The sequence below is a fragment of the Gopherus evgoodei genome, chromosome 12 (genome assembly GCF_007399415.2).
Source record: "Gopherus evgoodei ecotype Sinaloan lineage chromosome 12, rGopEvg1_v1.p, whole genome shotgun sequence".
Classification (NCBI taxonomy): Eukaryota; Metazoa; Chordata; order Testudines; family Testudinidae; genus Gopherus; species Gopherus evgoodei.
In genome coordinates, this window is record NC_044333.1 from 6,623,750 (window position 1) to 6,643,153 (window position 19,404).

At 44.7% G+C, this 19,404-nt stretch overlaps 1 protein-coding gene across 5 annotated transcripts in view; it reads left to right on the top strand.

The window, feature by feature from the left end:
- Positions 1 to 17,953, top strand: part of LOC115660641 (diacylglycerol O-acyltransferase 1-like) — a 46,046-nt gene extending 28,093 nt beyond the window's left edge. For all 5 annotated transcript variants that reach the window (XM_030582252.1, XM_030582249.1, XM_030582250.1 and 2 more), the window contains 9 exons: positions 863 to 966; positions 2,058 to 2,096; positions 3,777 to 3,818; positions 3,916 to 3,960; positions 7,696 to 7,808; positions 12,090 to 12,155; positions 13,961 to 14,048; positions 16,347 to 16,409; positions 17,388 to 17,953. In XM_030582252.1, coding sequence (XP_030438112.1) covers positions 863 to 966; positions 2,058 to 2,096; positions 3,777 to 3,818; positions 3,916 to 3,960; positions 7,696 to 7,808; positions 12,090 to 12,155; positions 13,961 to 14,048; positions 16,347 to 16,409; positions 17,388 to 17,555 — 728 coding nt within the window. In that variant the 3' untranslated portion in view covers positions 17,556 to 17,953. The remainder of the gene's footprint in view (positions 1 to 862; positions 967 to 2,057; positions 2,097 to 3,776; positions 3,819 to 3,915; positions 3,961 to 7,695; positions 7,809 to 12,089; positions 12,156 to 13,960; positions 14,049 to 16,346; positions 16,410 to 17,387) is intronic.
- Positions 17,954 to 19,404: the final 1,451 nt, after the last annotated feature.

Sequence of the window (19,404 nt, forward strand, 5' to 3'; positions counted from 1 at the left end):
TTGTTAGGGCTGCCAAGTCTGTCTCTAGGGGTGGAGAGGAGGCATGGCCATTGCCCTCTTTAAGAGCAGTGAGTCTCCAGAAGGCACTGTATCACCTGGGAATTCCTGCACTGCATGTTGTGGGATGGAGTGACTCAGCACCACCCGCATCTTAGGCTGCTGCTTCATGTCACGGTTTAGCTGTCAGGGGATGTGTCTACACTGCAGTTAGACACCTGTGGCTGGCCTGTGTCAGCAGACTCAGGCTTGCAGGGCTTGGGCTGAGGGGCTGTTTAATTGCAGTGTAGAGGTTTGGGCTTGGGCTGCAGCCTGAGCTCTGGGACCCTCCAACCTCACAGGATCCTAGAGCCTGTTTTCCATCCCAAGCCTGCATGTCTACACACTAATTAAAAGTCCCTTACCCAAGCCCCGCGAGCCCATGTCAGCTGGCATGGGCCAGCTGTGGGTATGTCTACACCTACTGTGAGCTAAGTCATCCACTCACTTCTTCTTTAGTGACTTTTATTTACATTGGAGTTATGCATGTAGCGTAGGTCAGGATCTAGCTGTAGATTATCTGTCATTGGAATTACACATGTTCATTTGTGCATTCCTACAGTTTATTGGGTACCCAAAGTGATAGCATCAAGATACTCCCTGGTTCTGGTTATGATTGGAATATCATGTCTCCAACAATGTGGCAGCCTCCATCTCTTTCCCAGTTCCATCTAGCAACATTAGCTTTCAGACAAAGCCTGCATTGGTTGAAATCACAATAAAAAATAAATATGGTCCAAATTGTGTAGATATTCTGAATTCTAAAGTCGATTTGCCATGAAAAGTGATTTTTTAAAAAAACTTGTTATTTTTCTTCTTCCCCAAGATCTGTATTACTTCCTGCTAGCCCCCACGCTTTGCTACCAGTTGAATTTCCCAAGACAAAAGAATTGCCGGCAAGGCTATATCATTAGGAGATTCATTGAAATGGTGAGAACAAGGCATTGCATTTAAAACTGTCTGCTTCTCTGCTCCTGCTATCACAGTGAATGTATCAGACCTTGAGGTTGCACATTGCATATGTTCCCTTGGAGGCTGAATGTGACAGTTCTGAGCCAGGCATGATTTTCCCATTATATTTTACAAACACAGGTAAGCCATTTCTGCTGTGTTAAAAAGATTTTCTTAGGCCCCTCAGTCCCTGGAGGGCTAGAAGAATGTCCTAGGACATCCTTCCAGCTCTTGATCTGTCATCCCGAATGCATCCTAAAAATGCAACGGCCAGCAGTGCTACCTGAAGCCTCTTTTAGCTTCATTGAGGCAAGTTGTGCTGTACTTGTGGTGTGAAATGTCATCAAATTAACAAAACTTTCAGATTTTTTTTATTGACATTTTTGCAAAAATGTCCATTTTTCACAAATCCATTTCAAATCTCCATCCTCATCTTTAGAACACTCAAATGAGAAATGGGGTTTGGCTTTCATAGATTATCTCTAGAGGGGAGCCCTCTTGATGCCCCATGTTGCCACTTAGAGCCCTGTGCCGTTGCAAGTCATATGCTAAAGGTTCCTTTTGCAGCCTGTAAAGTGTTGGCCAGTGGGGTCACTGAAACTGATGAGAGGTCTCTGGAACTCTCCTGTCTCCAGCCAACACAAAGAGCAAAGGATTGAATGTAGCATCCAAACATGGACCCTCCATATATAACTCATTGCATTGCCACTTGTCCATCAGATCAGCTGATCTTTGGTCAGTTAATGCAGGAAATACACAAGCTTAAAATTGTACTGCAGACTCCATGAAAATGCAGATGACAAGATGAGTCCTTGTATTTTGAAGATGTGGATGTTTGACATCTTGTATTAGATTGAATAACATGCTGGGAAGCATGCAATTCACTAGATCTTCACTAGAAGGCTGCAACACAAGATATTTTAGTGTTAGTTGTACTTGAAGATGCTGGGGCAGTTATGGTATTCGAATACAAGATAGACTGGAGATTTTGCAGTGATGACCAAGGATATGGTCAACTCAGCCGAAGGGAATTAAGGTTCTAAAATCTTCTTTTGTTGTTTTCTTTGCAGATTTTTCTCTTTCATCTCATGCTGGGGCTAATACAGCAGGTATGTTTTTTGTCTGAGGTTAAACCCCAGGGATTCAGCTACCATGGATAATGAGGACTCTGTGAACCACATATTCCCTCTTAATGCTATAAGCTATTTAGGTCTGACCTTTACCAGTTCATTTTCTTTACTGTCAAAATAAGCCCCTGCATCTACCTTAATACTCACACAATTTGGAAATAGCTCAGTCATTTAGATTCCTATCTTTATCTGCTTAGACTGAGGCTACATCTGCGCTACAGCACCTATGCCAGCATAGCATGGATGTGGTGTACACAGACAGAAGGAGTTTTGCTGCTGCTGTAGGCGCACAACGTCCCTGGCTGATGTTAGCTATGCCGATGTTAGCACCCATCTGTTGGCATAGCTGTGTCTCCGTCACCCCTGACTGACATAGCTATGCCAGGACAAGTTTTAAGTATAGCCCAAGCCGCAGTTACTGCTCAGTGAGCTACCACGAGACCACATTGCAGATATAATATAGCAAAGTAAAGATGATGAAGTGTCGGGGAGTGGGGCGGGGGGGGGAGTTCTCCACTCCTGTTAGTTGCGTTGCATGCCCCCCACACCTGCTACCTTGCTCCTCTACAGCTGTCCAGCCTCAAGTTAAGCACTGGGAATCCACATGCTTGTGACTGAGCGAGTGTAGGGAAGGCACCCACTGCATCCCTCATCACAAGAGGATTGTTAAACTTGTTCTGCCACTTCCGCGGGCTTCTCCCCATCTCAACTGCTCCTCTCACAGCAAGCTGGAAAACAGTGAATAGCAAAGATCTAAACTGGGGGGCTGGGATTAAATGGCAAAGGAATTTCCACTGGGACCTGAAGACCAGTCAGGATTCAATGAGGAGACTAAATCCTCCACCAAGTGCACAAATATCCATGCCCCATACTGGCCTGTTTCTAAATTTTTTCCCAATTCCTACCCTAACACCCAGTTTATCAGCTCATCCCATTCACTCTCTGTCCTCAGCAGTTGTCATCTGCCTTGTTTTCCAGTATTTTCCCTTCCATTATTTGCTCCAAAATCCTTCTGCCTGCAGCGGTGGCAACTGAGTGTTGTGAAGGAGGAGGATTCACTTAGATGAGGATTTTTTTCAGTAATAAAGCATAATTTGAGGTGGATTAGTACAGTTCAATAATCCATCTAATAAACTACTAACTTTACTAATGCACGTAGAGCTCTTATTACTGCAGTTCATCTAAGATGCCACCCTTTTGCACCATGCTAGCAAGTGCTGAGGATTCTTTACCATGCTGACGTACCCCCAGACATTTGATTGCATACCGTTTGCTCACAGCTAGAGTACAAGCACTTTGCACCCCCAAGCTTCAGGGAGACCTGCACACACTAATGCAGGGAGATACAGATTCCAGCCCCATGTCCAAACTGATGCTGAAGGCATTCTAGGACTTCATGGTCTTTACACCCGAAAGGAAGTGCTACCCATGAGGACGACAACAGTCAACCGGCAGTTTGGGATGCAGCTGTTTAGCAGGGTGTCAGATGTCCTCCCAGTTATTCAGTTGGTGTGACAGCCTCAGGAAGGGTTTGTATGCTACACAGGCTGCAGTTGTGCTTTTTCATTATAGCAGAGACATGAAAGAATGAGTCACTTTACAATGCCTTCCAGAAAGAACTGTTTATACTCTCAATTCTGTGTTTATTTTTTGTTCCAGTGGATTGTACCAAATATTCATAAATCGATGAAGCCCATAAACGTAAGCAAATCACACCTGGTTATTTTCTTGAACCAAATTCTGACTCATTGTGACCAGTGCCAGAGATAACATTCATCTATTTTGTTTATTTCTGCAGGAAATAGAGTCCACCCTGCTCACAGAATACATCTTAAAACTAGCGGTGAGGTCAATCTACATGCTTTTGGATTCAGGAGTTAACCTGATGTGCAGCTATGAGAAATTTCCCTTTGGAATAGAAAACAAAGGAGATTTGGGAATGCCAGGAGTCCAGTAACCATGATAAATACAGTCCCTTCTAGCTCTTTAATCTCTCTTAGGGTTTTATATTGCTGCCCATCACCATAGCATCTGATTGCCTTCCATGTAAAATCTGTAGCAATAGTGAAGTCCCTAGTGGACTTCATGGAATCTCTGGCATGTCTCAGTTTTTGGAGTCAAACCTTTATTTGAGGTATGGTATTTTCTTTTTTTATCATTGTTCTGGGTAAGGGTTATTGGGCAGAAGAGGGTATCGGTATTGAAGATTACTGGATACAAGGGGGTGCCAGTGTTGTGTCATTCTTGTGGTGGAATTACTTTTTTGAAGAAGGTTTTGCAGCATTTCTTGAAGACCTGCACATTCTGGATTGGCCCAGTCTCCTCTACGAGTTTATTCCATAGGCAGATCCGCTCAGTTGAGAATGGTCTGTCCCTACTTCTCATGTGTTTCATTCTGGGCTCTGTGATCTGCATTGTCCCAGAGGAGCACAGCTGTTGTCATGATTAAAATATCAAAATTCGATCTTCGATGTAACTAGGGCTTGATCCATTAATTGCTTTGAAAATAAGGACCAGGGCCTTAAATTGGCAGCAGAAGCTAACTGGGAGCCATTGGAGGGGCTTGAGCACTAGCCTGATATGCTCACAGCAGCCTAAGCCATGGAGAAGGTGAGCAGCTGTATTCTATACCATATAGCGCTTGTGCGTGGTTTTCGCATTCTGCTTCAGATACCATGAATAACAGTAATCCAGCCTGTAGGTGACGTGCATGGATCGGTATTGGCAGGTCCTCACCCGGGAGGAGGGGACAAAATATCCTATAGTGAGCTGGAGTGAAAACCCTTGTGTTAAGTTATCAGTAATTTCTTTTCCCCAAACACCTCCCTCACTGATATGTGGGAAAGCCCTCCACATCCCTGGTGGAGCCCTAAACTGTCCTCCACTGTCCCCTGTTTTACGCTACGTCTGTTCATAGCTGGGTAGTGTCCCCTTCCAAGGCCTGTCAGCAGTCCCGTGCTTCTGGCCAAGGAGGCATAGGCCACATTCCCTTTGGATCCATTAACACCATGAGAGGTTGCTCGTCACGTCAGTGATGAAGAGGTCCTCTCCTCAGAGGCTGCGTGCTCTGCCTCCATAGCACTAAGCCCCATTGGTCGTTATGGCAATGGATTGGTATCAACATCTTTTTTTATTTGCTTTAAATGGATTTAGTACTTGTGGAAGAGGCCAGCCTGTCAGTCCTGGAGATTGACATACTTTGTGTATCCTGTTGAACTGATGTTGCACAGGAAGGAACAGAGTCCAGTTCACTCTTAGCTGGGTTGCTTCTGCAGAGCTATGTCCCTGAATTCAGCAGTTATGATGCACACAAAGTGCTTAATTCACCTCTCCCCTTCCTTGGTTTTCCACCAGGAAGCTCCACTGATTTTCGTACAGTTACTCCTTATTTACACCCATGAAAGTAAGCAAAAAATCAGGATCAGGAAACAGATCCGTTTGAGTAAATCCAGTTTGACATGATCACTTTTCAGAATAGCACTGCATTTTGTTGGGATCTTAAACTGCCATCATGTTCCATTTGATCATATCTCATCCTGAACTAAACTGAGAGCAGAAAAAGGTATTATGTGGTGTCCTATGCTTGTTAGTGTATCAGTGGGAAAATGTAACCCTTCATTTTAGAAAAAAAAAAACAAGGGGTGATATTCCCTTGATGTTCCCCTGGGAGTTACACATATTCAGTGATTACATTACTAATTGTATTAGTTTTACTGAAGTTGTTATGGGATTGTACTAAACAGCAAACCAAAGCCCATTAAAAAGTGCTGCTGTTACACTCCCATTGTGGCAGATGTCTGGAAATTTGAAGTGAAATCCAAGCCCAGCTGAAGTCAGTGGCAAAACTCTCACTGTTTTCAGGGAAGCCAGGATTTCGCTCTGTTTTGTTTACTGCAGTTTTCTAGGAACAGAAAATTGCAAAGCTCCTCTGCGAATTCCTGGGAGACAAACAGGGGGACTGGAAAACATGCAAAGACGCAGACAATCAACTCCAGTCTAGATGTGTGTCAGACATGATGGCTTAGTGACCTAAGCATCAAGTTTGACTTAGCTAGATTCCCTGAAATCTTGAGGATTGACGCCCAAAAGGGCCAGTGACACCCTTTACTCTTCCAAGGTACTGTAGATAAATTGAGTTTTATGCAATTTCCCATGTGCATATCTTTCAGATGAAACCTCAGAAGTCAAGATCCTGTCTCTCCTGAATAGAGATTAAAGATCTCAGGTCACTTTTAGAAAGTCTAGCGGTTTGTCCTGTGTCCTTGGCCAAAATATCCTCTTCCGCCACTGTTACGCAGAATGCTGGGTCCCCCTCATCTGTCGTGCTACCTGAGAGCTAGCAGTCGTTCAGTGGAAATGGCTGTCTATACCATTCTCTAGCTTGTAAAGCATGTTGGGATCCCTCAGCAGGAAAAGTGCTATGCAAATATAAGGCCTGGTCTACACACAGATTTTGTCCCAATAAAATTATTTTTGGTTAGGGGTGTGCTTTTTTTTTTTTAAAAACTGAAATAGTTATTCTGGTTGAATCCTTAGTATAGATTCAGGTATAGCTGTAGAAAGGTGCTTTGCACTGGTATAGCTTATTTCCCTTCCTGTCTATAGTAAAATGTATACTGGCATAATCCCATAGTGTGAATACACTGACAGAAGGAACTTTTATGCTGGTGTAGAAACGCCGTCTCCCCAGACGACATTAGCTATGTCAGCAGAAGCACTCTTCTGTTGGCACAGCAGCATCTACATTGGGGATTTTGTCAGCATAGCTAAATTGTTAGGAGTTGTGGCTTTTTCACTGACATAGCTATGCTGGGATTAGTGTGTAGACCAACCCTAACCGATACTGATAAACGCACCTTTATTCCAGTCTAACTGCATCCACCCATGGGGGGTAGTACTGCTACATGGTGTAGTTAAAGCGGTATGTCTTGTGTGTGTGGACAAGGCCAGAAATGATATTATCTCTTACAAGAAAACAGAAAACAAAGCATTGAAGGTGGGACCATAGTTAATGGATGAGTATTTCCCTGTTGGAAACCTGAAGGGTACAAGAGGAATGTATTTCATTCATTCTAGTTCATATTATATTTTTATCCACGCTGAAGATAAAAAAATCTACCCTGCCCTCCCACATTGAGCCATCTCCTCAGGGCACAACTCAGTCCAGATCTATGAGGAGCATTGGAACTACTGCCTGGAAAAGTTTGTCTATCCTCTGCCTGACTCCAGCCAGTTATTCACTTTCTCAGTATTCGCTAGGTTCAATTCCAGATTACCTCATTACACACCATAGGCCCATATAGTTTCTCAGTTTCCTATGGAAACCCTGCCCTGCCTTAGTCTACGAGCTTTATTTATATTTGAATCATTTCCATGTGTTTCTTTATATTAATCATATTTAAAAGCCTGTCTCCATTGCATCGCTTGCAACTGGATACTTTAAATCCAGAAGGTAGGTCTCTTTATGAGAGCAGTTGCTGTGGCAAGGGACAGTTTAGATCTGACTCTGTTCAAGCAGCGCTGGAGGAGTTGCAGTGTACGGCAGGGAAAGATTGTTTTTATTATGTTCCCCATACAGGTGCCAAATCATTTCATTTGGATGATCTTTTTTTATTGGTACTTTCACTCCTGCCTCAACTGCCTTGCAGAACTGCTCCGATTTGGAGACCGGCAATTTTATCTAGACTGGTGGTAAGGTTTCTTTTACCTCTTGTCAAAACAGATCACTGTTGCTTAATAGAATCGGCCTGCTCTGCGTCATGCTTAATGTCAGCAGGGAGACTGTAAAATTAACATTCCAAAAAAAGAGGAATCTGCTTGGTTGGCAAAGGCTTGACCTGTACAAGTATCTAGCATGACAGACTGGATTTCTGTAACTGTTAGTCAGTTAGCATTGTTAGGTAACAGTGGGGCTGGGGAAAGCAAAGTAAGGAATTTAAAATACAGATGTAGATGCTCTGTTGCTTTGCACCTTGTGCAGTCATTTACACAATGGAAAGAGGATGTTTAAAGGTCACCTAATCAGACAGACAATGATTTACACCGCACTTTGCACGCATGTAAGTGACGTCCCAAGAATCTGCCTCATAAACTTTACAAATGTACTTTAACTTTTACCGCTATCTCTGCAGAACTAGACATTGGATCTGTTAAAAAAAAATTCAGGTAAGGTCCACAAATCTAGGCTTTACCTTACTTTGGCTAATTCCCCGTGGAAGCAGGAAACAGAAGCCAGCAGCTGAAAGTAGCAAGTGTTTTGGCATTTGTTTCTTGTTTCCACTGCCATTTGCACAGGACGTGGGCTTGTGAAAACAAGATTCAGGAGAATTCTAAAACAAAGTCTACACTTTAAACCATTGCCTGATTTTCACTGATCTGACCTCTATTTGCAGAAAAGCTGGTAATGTCAGTATCACTAGCAACTGATAGGGATTCCAGGGGCCGGCTTTTCCTGGCAAGATCTAGTTGGCATAAGTAGCTCAAAAGCCTGCAGTACTTCAGATTGGAAAGGGATATTTTTCATTTTAAAAAAAACTTTGGGTTCTTTTAAAAAAATCGTTTATTTAATTTTCAAACACAGTTGTATCTGGACATGCCTACTTTGCAGGTACTGTAGTTGAATTCTCTGTGCTTTTGGCTTTCAACCTGGTAAAATGACACACCTTCCTGTATATTATTTATATATATGGTACGTGTGTCATAAAATATAGAGTAATTATTCTGTTGATACTCACTTCCTAAGCATTGGTACAGAAAATACTTTAAAGTTGTTGGCACACAGAGATGTTAGTTACAGCCTAACTATGCTGCTGCTGAGAACAGGTGCATGCATGTATACAGTTAAGCAATGAGTCATGGCCTGCAGGGGTGGAAGGGATCTTCTACATACTGTGGATGGATCAGGAGACATGAAGGAAGCACGAACGATTTCAGCCTCCCAAGAAATGGCATAATCCACCTGCAGTGTCTGAGTGGATTTACGAGATGCAAGTTATGAAAGGGATGTAAAGAACCATGATACTTTGGTCTTTGTTGGGCATTAAGGAGATTAATTTTTTTACCAACAATCAGAAAGGTGCATGTGTGGAAAGTGCTCCAAAGCCATTCCATAGATCTACTGGTCTAATCCTTGCAGTATGTGGGAAAATTAGGGCAGTGATTTCAGTGGGAGGATTTCAGTACAGTACATAGGCTTGTTGCAGGACCCCTAGCAGACTGGGTCTGCCTCTGAGTCACACTGAGTCCAGGTTTCCCCAATTTCAGCTGGAGGCAAGAGAAGGAGCAGTTGGCAGGGCTTGACATGGTGCTGTCTACAGGACCCAGTTATGCAGGTTTAAGGCATAGGCAAACGAATCATTTGCCATGGGCCCAAATTCATGGGGCAGGGCAAAGGGACCCCCGAGCATGGGGTCACAATGCCACTTGCTCAAATTTGGCCTGGCTGTCCCCTCTCCTTCCCCAGTGGCAGGCCAAACCTGAGTGGCGCTGCGACCCCGCAGGCCAGGGGCCTAGGGCTTATTGGTGGGTTGTCTGCTTTGTCAGTCAGGATGCCCCATGGTATTTCTGCTCTGCCCTGCTCCGAGGCTCCCCTTGCATCCTTGTCCCATCCCGTGTCAGGGTGATCAGTGATTACATTTCCTGCTCTCCAAGGACAGAGACTGCACCCCCTAATTGGCTTCCACTGATGCCTACTTGTTACCTAATAACAGAAACAAACTCCATTAACCCAATGGCAAGTCACTACCCCCAGGGACAAATACTTCATAAGTGTAAATATTAAGTACAGCATTGCCAACCCCAAGTGTTCAAAGACCATGAATCAGGCCTTAAAAAGCATTAGATTGCTCAAAAATTAGATTTAAAAAAAATCAAAACTTTTGGCTTTTTTTATTTGCCTTCTGGTAGTTGAGTGTTTAGAGTCCACGTTTTCCAATTTTGCTCCGCAGATATCAGGCTAGAAACTTAATTTTTTACAAAAAGCTGAGATTCTCCCATATTCATATGACTCTAGGAGCTGGAGTTTTAAGACACACACCAAATACCATGAGACTCAGACACTGTCATCTGGTCGTAAGCTCCATGTGTAAATTCTTTGTAACTACAGTATAACTTAAATGTAAACTAGCTCCATAGATACAGCATTCAAGAGAACCACAATAGAGTGTCATCAGAGTAAGTTCCGTTTGGATGCATAATCTTCTGTTGCTGGTATAAGCATTGTCAGGAGAACCAGGATGTTACACTCCAGAAGAGTGGGTGAGAGGCAGGAAGTGCAGTAGGTGGTGGATACCTCGTCATCGTTTTGATTGACTATTCACCTATCTCAGGTTGCCAAAGCTGTAAAAGGGAAAGTAGGAATGGCTGCCACTTAAATTAGGTAACACTGAAAAGTTTGAAGTGATATTATGCCCTGCGGCATCTTTACAAAACGTACAAGAATTCATGCTGATCAGGTCTAGAAAATACGAGGTGTGAGATCTGCAGGAAGAAGGGGCTATTTTCTTTCATTTTTTAAAATTGAGTTGCCATTCTCAGTCATCCTTTAAAATATCTGGAGGAGGCACGCTAACTTCTGCAGCTCTTTTAGATACTGAATTTAGCTGAAATAAAAAATGACTGGCTTTCAGGGCTCTCTCTTCCCTGTACGTTTCCATACCCAATACCTTAGCCTTTCCTTTCTACAATTAAGTCTGATAACTGATTCATTGACAATGAGAGACCTAAAGTATTAAACTCATTGTCACAGTTCAAGGCAACTGCACCTGTATTTCCCCTCCATGGTCCACCAAGGGCATCCAGTTCAGGCTTCCAGCTCCCAGTGTCACCTCTCTTTCACATCTCACTCCCTTCCGACTAGGGATTTTAAGGCTGCACAGCTCTCTGGCTTACACTGAAATATCCCCAGCAAGCCAGAGTGCCTAAAAGGCCAGCGCCTGTGCTGTCACACACAGCATTTAATGGTTTCATAGCCTAGCAGAATACATCATATGTAGGGCTCCGTGTTTGTCACGGAGGTCGCGGAAATCACAGATTCTGTGGCTTTTTGCAACCTCCGTGACTTCTACAGCGGCTGGTGTGGTTGACCCCAAGGCCGCCCAAGCACCTTACCCCGGCGTCAGGTGGTCCCAGGGCCAGCTACACTGAACACTACTGGAGCGGCTCTGCAGCCAGCCGCTCGGACAGCCCCATAGCCAGCTGCTGCTGGAGCTGCCCTGGCCCTGGGGCCAGCCGCACTGGCCAGTGCCCTGGTGGCCCCAGGCAGCTGGCACTGGGGACTGCCTGAGCAGCAGTCCTGGGACCAACGGGAGCAGCCACAGGTTGGTGGCTGCCAGCAGCCGTCCCAGGCAGCTGGAGCAGTGGCTGCCCTGGGGCTCCCCTCCCCAGTGGCGGCTGGAGCAGCCCCCCCCCCCCCCAACATTCAATCATGGGTATTTATGGTATAAGCCACAGACAGGTCAAGGGCTGTGATTTTTTGTTTCTTGCCTGTGACCTGTCCATGACTTTTACTAAAAATACCTGTGATTAAATCATAGCCTTAATCATGTGTCATCGTTAAGTGTGAAATAATTGGCTCCCAAGTTCTAGATCTGGTACAAATGATGAGCTTACCACTGGAGGGATATATGCATGCAAATCAACTGCAGAGTAGTTACATGTGAGAGTCAGTGGATTTAACTGTACAATACTCCAGGGTGCACTTGATTTTTTTTAAATGCTTGTACTGTAAATAGCAAGCACTGCATTTATTTCTGACTCCAGGGGTTGCATTACAGAGAACACCAAAGTCCTTATCCGGAGGTTATTTCAGTAGTGCCATGGAAAATGCAGTTGTATCAGCAGATTGACTGAGCTGCATTTTGATTTTTGGTGAACCAAAATTGGTGCTGAAAAATGTGTGTCCGGTAGAATGGGAGTATGCTCTTCCTTCTGTGCTATACAAAGATGTCCCTTCTGCTTGTTCTGTTCTTGTAGGAATGCAGACTCCATCTTACAGTTCTGGTCCAGGTGGAATATCCCCGCCCACAAGTGGTTAGACAGGTACAAAAATAAGTTCTGCATTTTTCAGTTAAGATTCGGTTTCATTTAGGAGATGAAATATTGCTGCTGGGAATCAATAATAATAATAATAATTAATAAATGATTTTCTTTGTGAAGGCTTAAATCACCATGAATGGCTCTACTCGCCTGCTGTTTCACATCAGTAGTTCTGCTGGCTTGAAATTTAACTCTGAGGTGTTGCAATAAAGCCTTGACATTTAGGCATAATTAATAGGTGCGCTTTAAATTTCAGGTGGTCGTGGAGGAATAGCAGGGTAGTGAAGGAAATGTAATAGTTTTGTTAAGTTCAACGCTTTAAAATAACCAAGAATCTAGCGTGTGCTGCTGAGAATGAGATCTTCAGGAATAATACAGCAACCCCATAGACAAACCCTGTCCCCTCTGCAGTTTGCAGGGGGTTCTGGTCTGGGCAGTTCCAGTTGTGGGGGATGCAATTTGGGAACCTCCTGCTCATCAGGGAGTGTGGAACCCTTTTGCATCACAGACCCCTGCGCCATGAGGGTTTCCTTGAGGCTTCACACCAGTGTGTAGCTGGTCAGGGATGGGCCAGGGAACGTGCAGAATGGTGGGTCTGCCATTCCCAGTCACTTTCCCTGTGCAGATGGGCTATGTTGGTGGCAGGGGCTATTGAGGCTGCAGTAGCAGGTTGGGAGAAAGGATTCTTTAGCACTGAAGATTCCCCAGCATGCAGCCCTATCTCAGCTGCACTATCTCAGCTGTACACTGGCTCTTATCTGGTTCTACATCTCAAACAAATAGATTCTGTGTCTAGTCAATGTCCATTGAAACTGGTAGCTCTTATAGTACCTTCCGGTACAGGTTCAAAGGGCTGAACAGGCCATTATGTGTTCCAGCCTAAAAGCCTCGTTAACTTTGGAAGGATAAATAGTGACCTGTTAGTCTACTAAGAACCTGTAATATTTGGAGCCTGTGCTAAAGTGACTCCTGCTCCCAACAAAGCCAGTGCTACTCCATTCACATGTTACCTGGGCATGACCTGACCGAGTTCCTTGTTATGATGTTGTATGTGCTGCCTAAGCCACAGTAGCAGAGTAACGAGTCTGAAGAGCTGTGTGGTCTTTCTAACCCCGACAGTGCCGAGAATCATACCCCCTGATCTTCTTAACGCTGCTCTCCATCAATGTACTGTGCAAGAAGCAGGGTCACTCTTGTAGGTAAAAGCTATTGCCAAGATTTTCAAAATGGGGTTCTAAGCTCATATTTAGGTAGCAAAATAAGTGGCCCGATTTTGATTCAGCTGACTTCAATGGCAATACTGGGGCTTAGCACTTTTGAAAATCAAACCAGGCCACTCATTTTCAGTACCTTAAATATGAACTTGGAAGCAACATGAATAGCCCGTTTTTGAAAATCTCGGCCTAATTATCTTTTTGATGCATGTTCATTAAAACATATGGAGGAACCAGTAAGCTACTAAAATCCATGTGGAAGCTCACAGAACCCAGGAGAGTCTATGGAGGTTGCAACTTACCAGCAACAGCCAGTTCAGTGCAGTTACCCTTCTCCCTAGCTCCTTCTGTCACTGCGTAGGGCGAAAGGGCAGGAAACTAATGAATAGTGCTTTTGTAAATCAAACTAGTTTTCCTGTGGGCCAAACTCTGCACTTATTTACTGGTGTAAATCTGGAGTATCTCAAATGACTTCAGTGGAGTTACCCTGGTATAAGCTACATCTCTAGCTCTGTCGGACTAATACAGATATTAATGGCTGACTGACCAGGAAACAATGTAAGTAACTCTTCTTCTTTTGGCTCGTGTATATAGACATGTTTACAGGCCCTTGCTGCATCACGGCTACGACAAGTGGCAGGCCCGAATGACAGTATTCCTACTCTCTGCATGTTTCTGTGAGGTAGGTCACAACAGCGCTGATCTGACAGTTCTAAGCATTAGCAAGGGGGCACTGTCCTGAGACCACAAATGACTGTCATTGACTTTTAACAGATCATTCACTCAAACTGAGAAATCTACGAAGATTCTACTGGTCTCTCTTCTACAGACCCCAGTCTGGGCTGTGTGGCCTGGGTATGCAAGCTGAGAAGCATTTAGCTTATGGGACTAAATGTACTGGCAATGTCAGTGGCAGGAGTGATTGCAACTGCTTTGGAGGACAGGGTCAAAATTCAAAATGATCTGGACAAATTGGAGAAATGGTCTGAGGTAAACAGGATGAAGTTCAATAAAGACAAATGCAAAGTGCTCCACTTAGGAAGGAACAATCAATTTCACACATACAGAATGGGAAGAGACTGTCTAGGAAGGAGTATGGCAGAAAGAGATCTAGGGGTCATAGTGGACCACAAGCTAAATATGAGTCAACAGTGTGATACTGTTGCAAAAAAAGCAAACGTGATTCTTGGATACATTAACAGGTGTGTTGTAAACAAGACACGAGAAGTCATTCTTCCGCTCTACTCTGCACTGGTTAGGCCTCAACTGGAGTATTGTGTCCAGTTCTGGGCACCGCATTTCAAGAAAGATGTGGAGAAATTGGAGAGGGTCCAGAGAAGAGCAACAGGAATGATTAAAGGTCTTGAGAACGTGACCTCTGAAGGAAGACTGAAAGAACTGGGTTTATTTAGTCTGGAAAAGAGAAGACTGAGAGGGGACATAATAGCAGTTTTCAGGTATCTGAAAGAGTGTCATCAGGAGGTGGGAGAAAACTTGTTCATCTTAGCCTTTAATGATAGAACAAGAAGAAATGGGCTTAAACTGCAGCAAGGGACATTAGGAAAAAGTTCCTAACTGTCAGGGTGGTTGAACACTGGAATAAATTGCCTAGGGAGGTTGTGGAATCTCCATCTCTGGAGATATTTAAGAGTAGGTTAGATAACTGTCTATCAGGGATGGTCTAGACAGTATTTGGTCCTGCCATGAGGGCAGGGGACTGGATTCGATGACCTCTCGAGGTCCCTTCCAGTCCTAGAGTCTATGAGTCTATGAGTGTAAGTTAGACAGAAAATGGGCTTAAATGCCAAAGTAGGCTAAGCTTCACCAGTCTGGAATCCATCAGGTGTGCAGAAGGAGTCTCATTCCACTTAGTCAGACAGCGACCCAGGGCCTCGTAAGAGATGTGGCTATAAAATGGGGTGTGGTCCATTAAAAAGAGGGCATGGCCAGAGGTAAGTGCTACTGAGGCAGGTTAGCAGGCGTAGATATGCCAACTTCCCAGCCTAAAATTTTTTCTGGAATAATTAACTCCTTGAATATGGGACTCTTTCCCACTGAAAAATCCATCACTAGTAACTGATGATCCCCACAGTGCTGATGGTGCACAGATTTTTTTAAGGTCTGTGCTGCTTTCATCATTCCCAGTTTTCTCTCGCTCATTTCAGAGCTTAACTCTAGCACTGGGCCCCTGGGAAATTCCATTGTGTTAACATTTCATAACAAAGGTTCTGAGTCACTCAATATCCTGCACTGGCACTGTGAGCCCAGTTCTGAACAGCCTGCTCAGGTGTCTGCTCCTGTGGACTCATGCAGCCTTGGGGATAGTAGAAGAATCCTATTCCTGCAGACGGTGGATGGCTGCATGACCTGTTACTTAACCCACCTGCCACAGTCTCTTTTGCCTCCATGGCCAGGGTGCAGCATAGGTGCAGTTACAGCTGCCCGAGACACCAGAAACACCTGCTTTGAGACCGTCAGAGATTGTCATGGGGGAACTAGGCCCAAGCCTGACAGGGCCCTGGCCAGAGGCAGCCCAGCACATGTGCAAGCCATACTGCTGCTGCTGCATGCAGGGACGGGGCCAGAGGGCTAAGGAGACTTCCTTGTGTATACTCTTGGTGCTTGGCATTTAGCTGTCCAAATGACTGTGCTTTAGAACTAGACAGAGCACGTGAGCTCAGGCTGATGCCAGCAATGCTGGCTGTCCTCTGCCCCACCCTGGTCCCTATGGTCAGTGTACTAGGCTGGTAGTTCTTTACGAGCTATGCATCTCAGGAGGCTCTCTTTCCCCTTCTTCACTCCTTTGACTATGAAGGGAATTTATCAACATCATTCCTTCCTCAGGAAAAAGCCTTATTGAAATCATGTCAGGATCGGGCCCATCACACTCCCATATCCACTGCTTATTATAGTAAAGAGCAGAGTCTCGTAGTCTCCTTCAGGGCAGTGCGCCTCAGATCCCTGCTTTTGTCTTTTTCAGTATCTAATTGCCATCCCACTGAAGATGTTCCGGTTTTGGATGTTTTTTGCTATGGCAGCTCAGGTATGCTAAGATGGAAACTCTGCCAGTGAATGTAAATCTAACAGGGGACTGGTTACCAAGCTCTTTGTACTGTTGTTGCTAACTAGCCGTGATCTCTATAATTAAGGCATGAAGCTTTTTGTTTAAACCACGAGTAAAAGCTTTGCCAAGTCCAGGGTTTCTGGTGTTCATGCTGAGGAGCTACACGACAAAATGTTTTTGAGCTGTCGCTTTCTGACATGCAGTAAAGATGTTAAAAAAACCTGTCCCCCCGTTTTATTTTTATGGCAAAAAATGCCAAACATCAGACGTCTTGGCTTCTAAACCCCTCGCAGAGAAATTTTTCCTTGTTCTTTGGTTTCATGTTTAGAGCCATTGGCAATCTGAGAAGAAATGTGCCAAATTCTGCAGTAATTTAACCCTGAACAGTTTATAAAATCTTTTTAAGCCAACAAGAAGAAACTTTACTGTGGTCTTGTAACCAGCTCAGTAAAACTCACTCAGGCCACCTGTTCTACACTATAGCTCCACCTGGGTTTAAAACCTGTTACATTTTGAGGGTTAATTTCCTCAATGTAACGATCGCTCTTTTGCTATGATGGTTTGTGTGGTGCTGAATTTGTTCCCCCCCTGAAATCTTCTTCTTTAATCTCTCCCTACCTTTAAAAACCATCTTCAAGCCCTTCTGTTCCAACAGTGACTTCTAGTTTGACATCTGTTGGCTCTCTGTATAGGACCTTTCTTTCTCCTTGTGACTGTTTAGTTGTTAAGCTATTAGCAGGTGGTATTTTTAATGATTTTGTTAATTGTTTTATTATTCTGCACAGGCTCAGGACACTTTGGCAAAGGGACGTGTTAGAAATAAAATGAGTCACTGTTATATAAAAGCAAATTCATTTTGAATCTGTTCTCTAGTTAAGGGCACTTACACCATTTAGAAAATGGTAGAAACTACTGGGAAGACTATTGTTAGTGACTGGTGTTTGCTTCTCCCTACAGGTCCCACTGGCTTGTCTAATGAAAAGGCTTTTTGGTGATAATTTTGGCAACATCTTCATGTGGACCAGTCTGGTCTTGGGTCCTCCCCTCATGATGCTCTTGTATTTTCATGACTATTACATCCAGCACCATCGGAAGGATTCAAGCTGGAGACTGTTTTTTTTCTAATCGACTCCAGTCCTAGTTCCCTTGTGCTCTCTGTCTGTCTGTACGACAGAGGCACCCAGACTTGGCTCATATTAGAACCACAGATTGAAGCCACCCTTTTCTTTAATATGGGTGGGGTGGCCCGGGCCTGCAATGCTCCATCCGGCCACTAGGCTGGAGATAGGAATTGCATGTTGGTCTCCCCCGCATATTGAAGAGGAGTGAGTGCAGAGCTGTGTGGGCCACATGTATTTGTTTACTTTGGCCACCTCTGATCCCTTTGTCTCTTCGATAGAAAATTGATCTTTGGCTCCTGCAGGACTGACCTTAAAGAAACCTGCACAAGGTCCCTGAAAAGTCTGGTAACAGCTCTGGAGATAAATATACATTGTAGTAGATGCTCTTTATTCATATTAAAGTCTTGCTGTTTATGATAACATCTTGCCTGGGAAATGCATTTAAGAATCAGGGGAAATCTAATACTGTTTCCTCACTTTTTTCATCCAGTGATTGAAATGGGAGAGTTGAATTAATGGGGAGATAATGTCAGTTGAACAGAAGGTTGTCACCGGGGAATGGGCTCCCACTGCTAAGAGAAATGCAAAGATGAAGCCAAGACATTTCTGTTTGCAGCAGGGGACTTTGAAGGTTTATTGAAATCATTCTCTTTCTTTTATCCCAAGTGACTGCTGTACAGTAGGGGTAATTATTCTGGGCCTAGCTCTGCCACCCTAACTTGTACTGAACACTTCCCTTGCTCCTCAAATCGTCCCAGTAAACTCCAGGGGACTCCTTGCAGAATGCTGTTCTACTCTCTGGAATTAAGGTGGCAGCTCCGAGCCCTTTGTATGCAGTAGTGGAGTGGCAATTGCTAATGGATGACTAACTGCTTTCTGAATGCATCACAAGTTCCTAAGGTGTGGGTTTCACTCTTCCCATGCAAGACAGACAGCTGCTTCCTGTCTCCAGACCTGGCGGTGGGGGGGGGGGACTTGCATCACACCCCCTATTCCCATGACCAACCCAACTGAGGCTCCAAGTACAGTACTCAAGACAAAGAAGTTGTGTATTGCTATTTGGAGGCAGTGAAGTGGGTGGAGCTAGAAAGCAGCCATTTGGCAGGGAAGTAGCCCCAAGGCTAGCGAGGTGCCTTGCAGTGTTCTAGGGAGAATCCCTTTGAATTTGGCAAGTGAGGAGGCTTTGGGGATCAGATTTCACACATGATCAGTAGATTGTTTTACCAATACAAGGATCACCTGATGTACTAAAGGGAATCAGCGTTCACAGCGCACACAGCAGTAACCAGTAGGTGACCAAAGCATCCCTGTTCAGGAAAGCACTTCAGCCCTTGCTGAACTTTACAGCTGGGGCTTTAGTACTTTCCTGAAGGAGGCAAAGCTATTCTGAACCTGCCTGGCTCATTCTTTGTCTCACCATAGAGTGAGGCCAACGTTTTCATACGCGGGTGTCTACACCTAGGCGCTCCGGTTGCAGACCAAGACCCCCTTGGGCTGGGCACTGTACACGCAGCACAACAAGCCAGCCCAGGTGTAAGGCGTTTATGGTCTGACTACAGCAAGAGACAATAGATGGGTACAGACAGGGGAGCACAGGGAAATGGAGAGACAGGATTCAGCATGATGGACAGGGGTCCCAGCACAACAGCAGGCTACATTAGCCTACATAGGTACCTGTAGCGGGGCAGTAATCCCACTCCTGCCCTGAAGGGCTTAAAACAGCCCAGCGAGAGGGCCGGGGTGGGGAACCAGTAAGCCTGGGCTGATTGGGGAAGCAGCCGCAGCTTGGCCATGCCCCAGTCAGGCCACAGCTGGCCCTATAAAGGGGCTGCTAGGCTGGAGCTCAAGCAGAA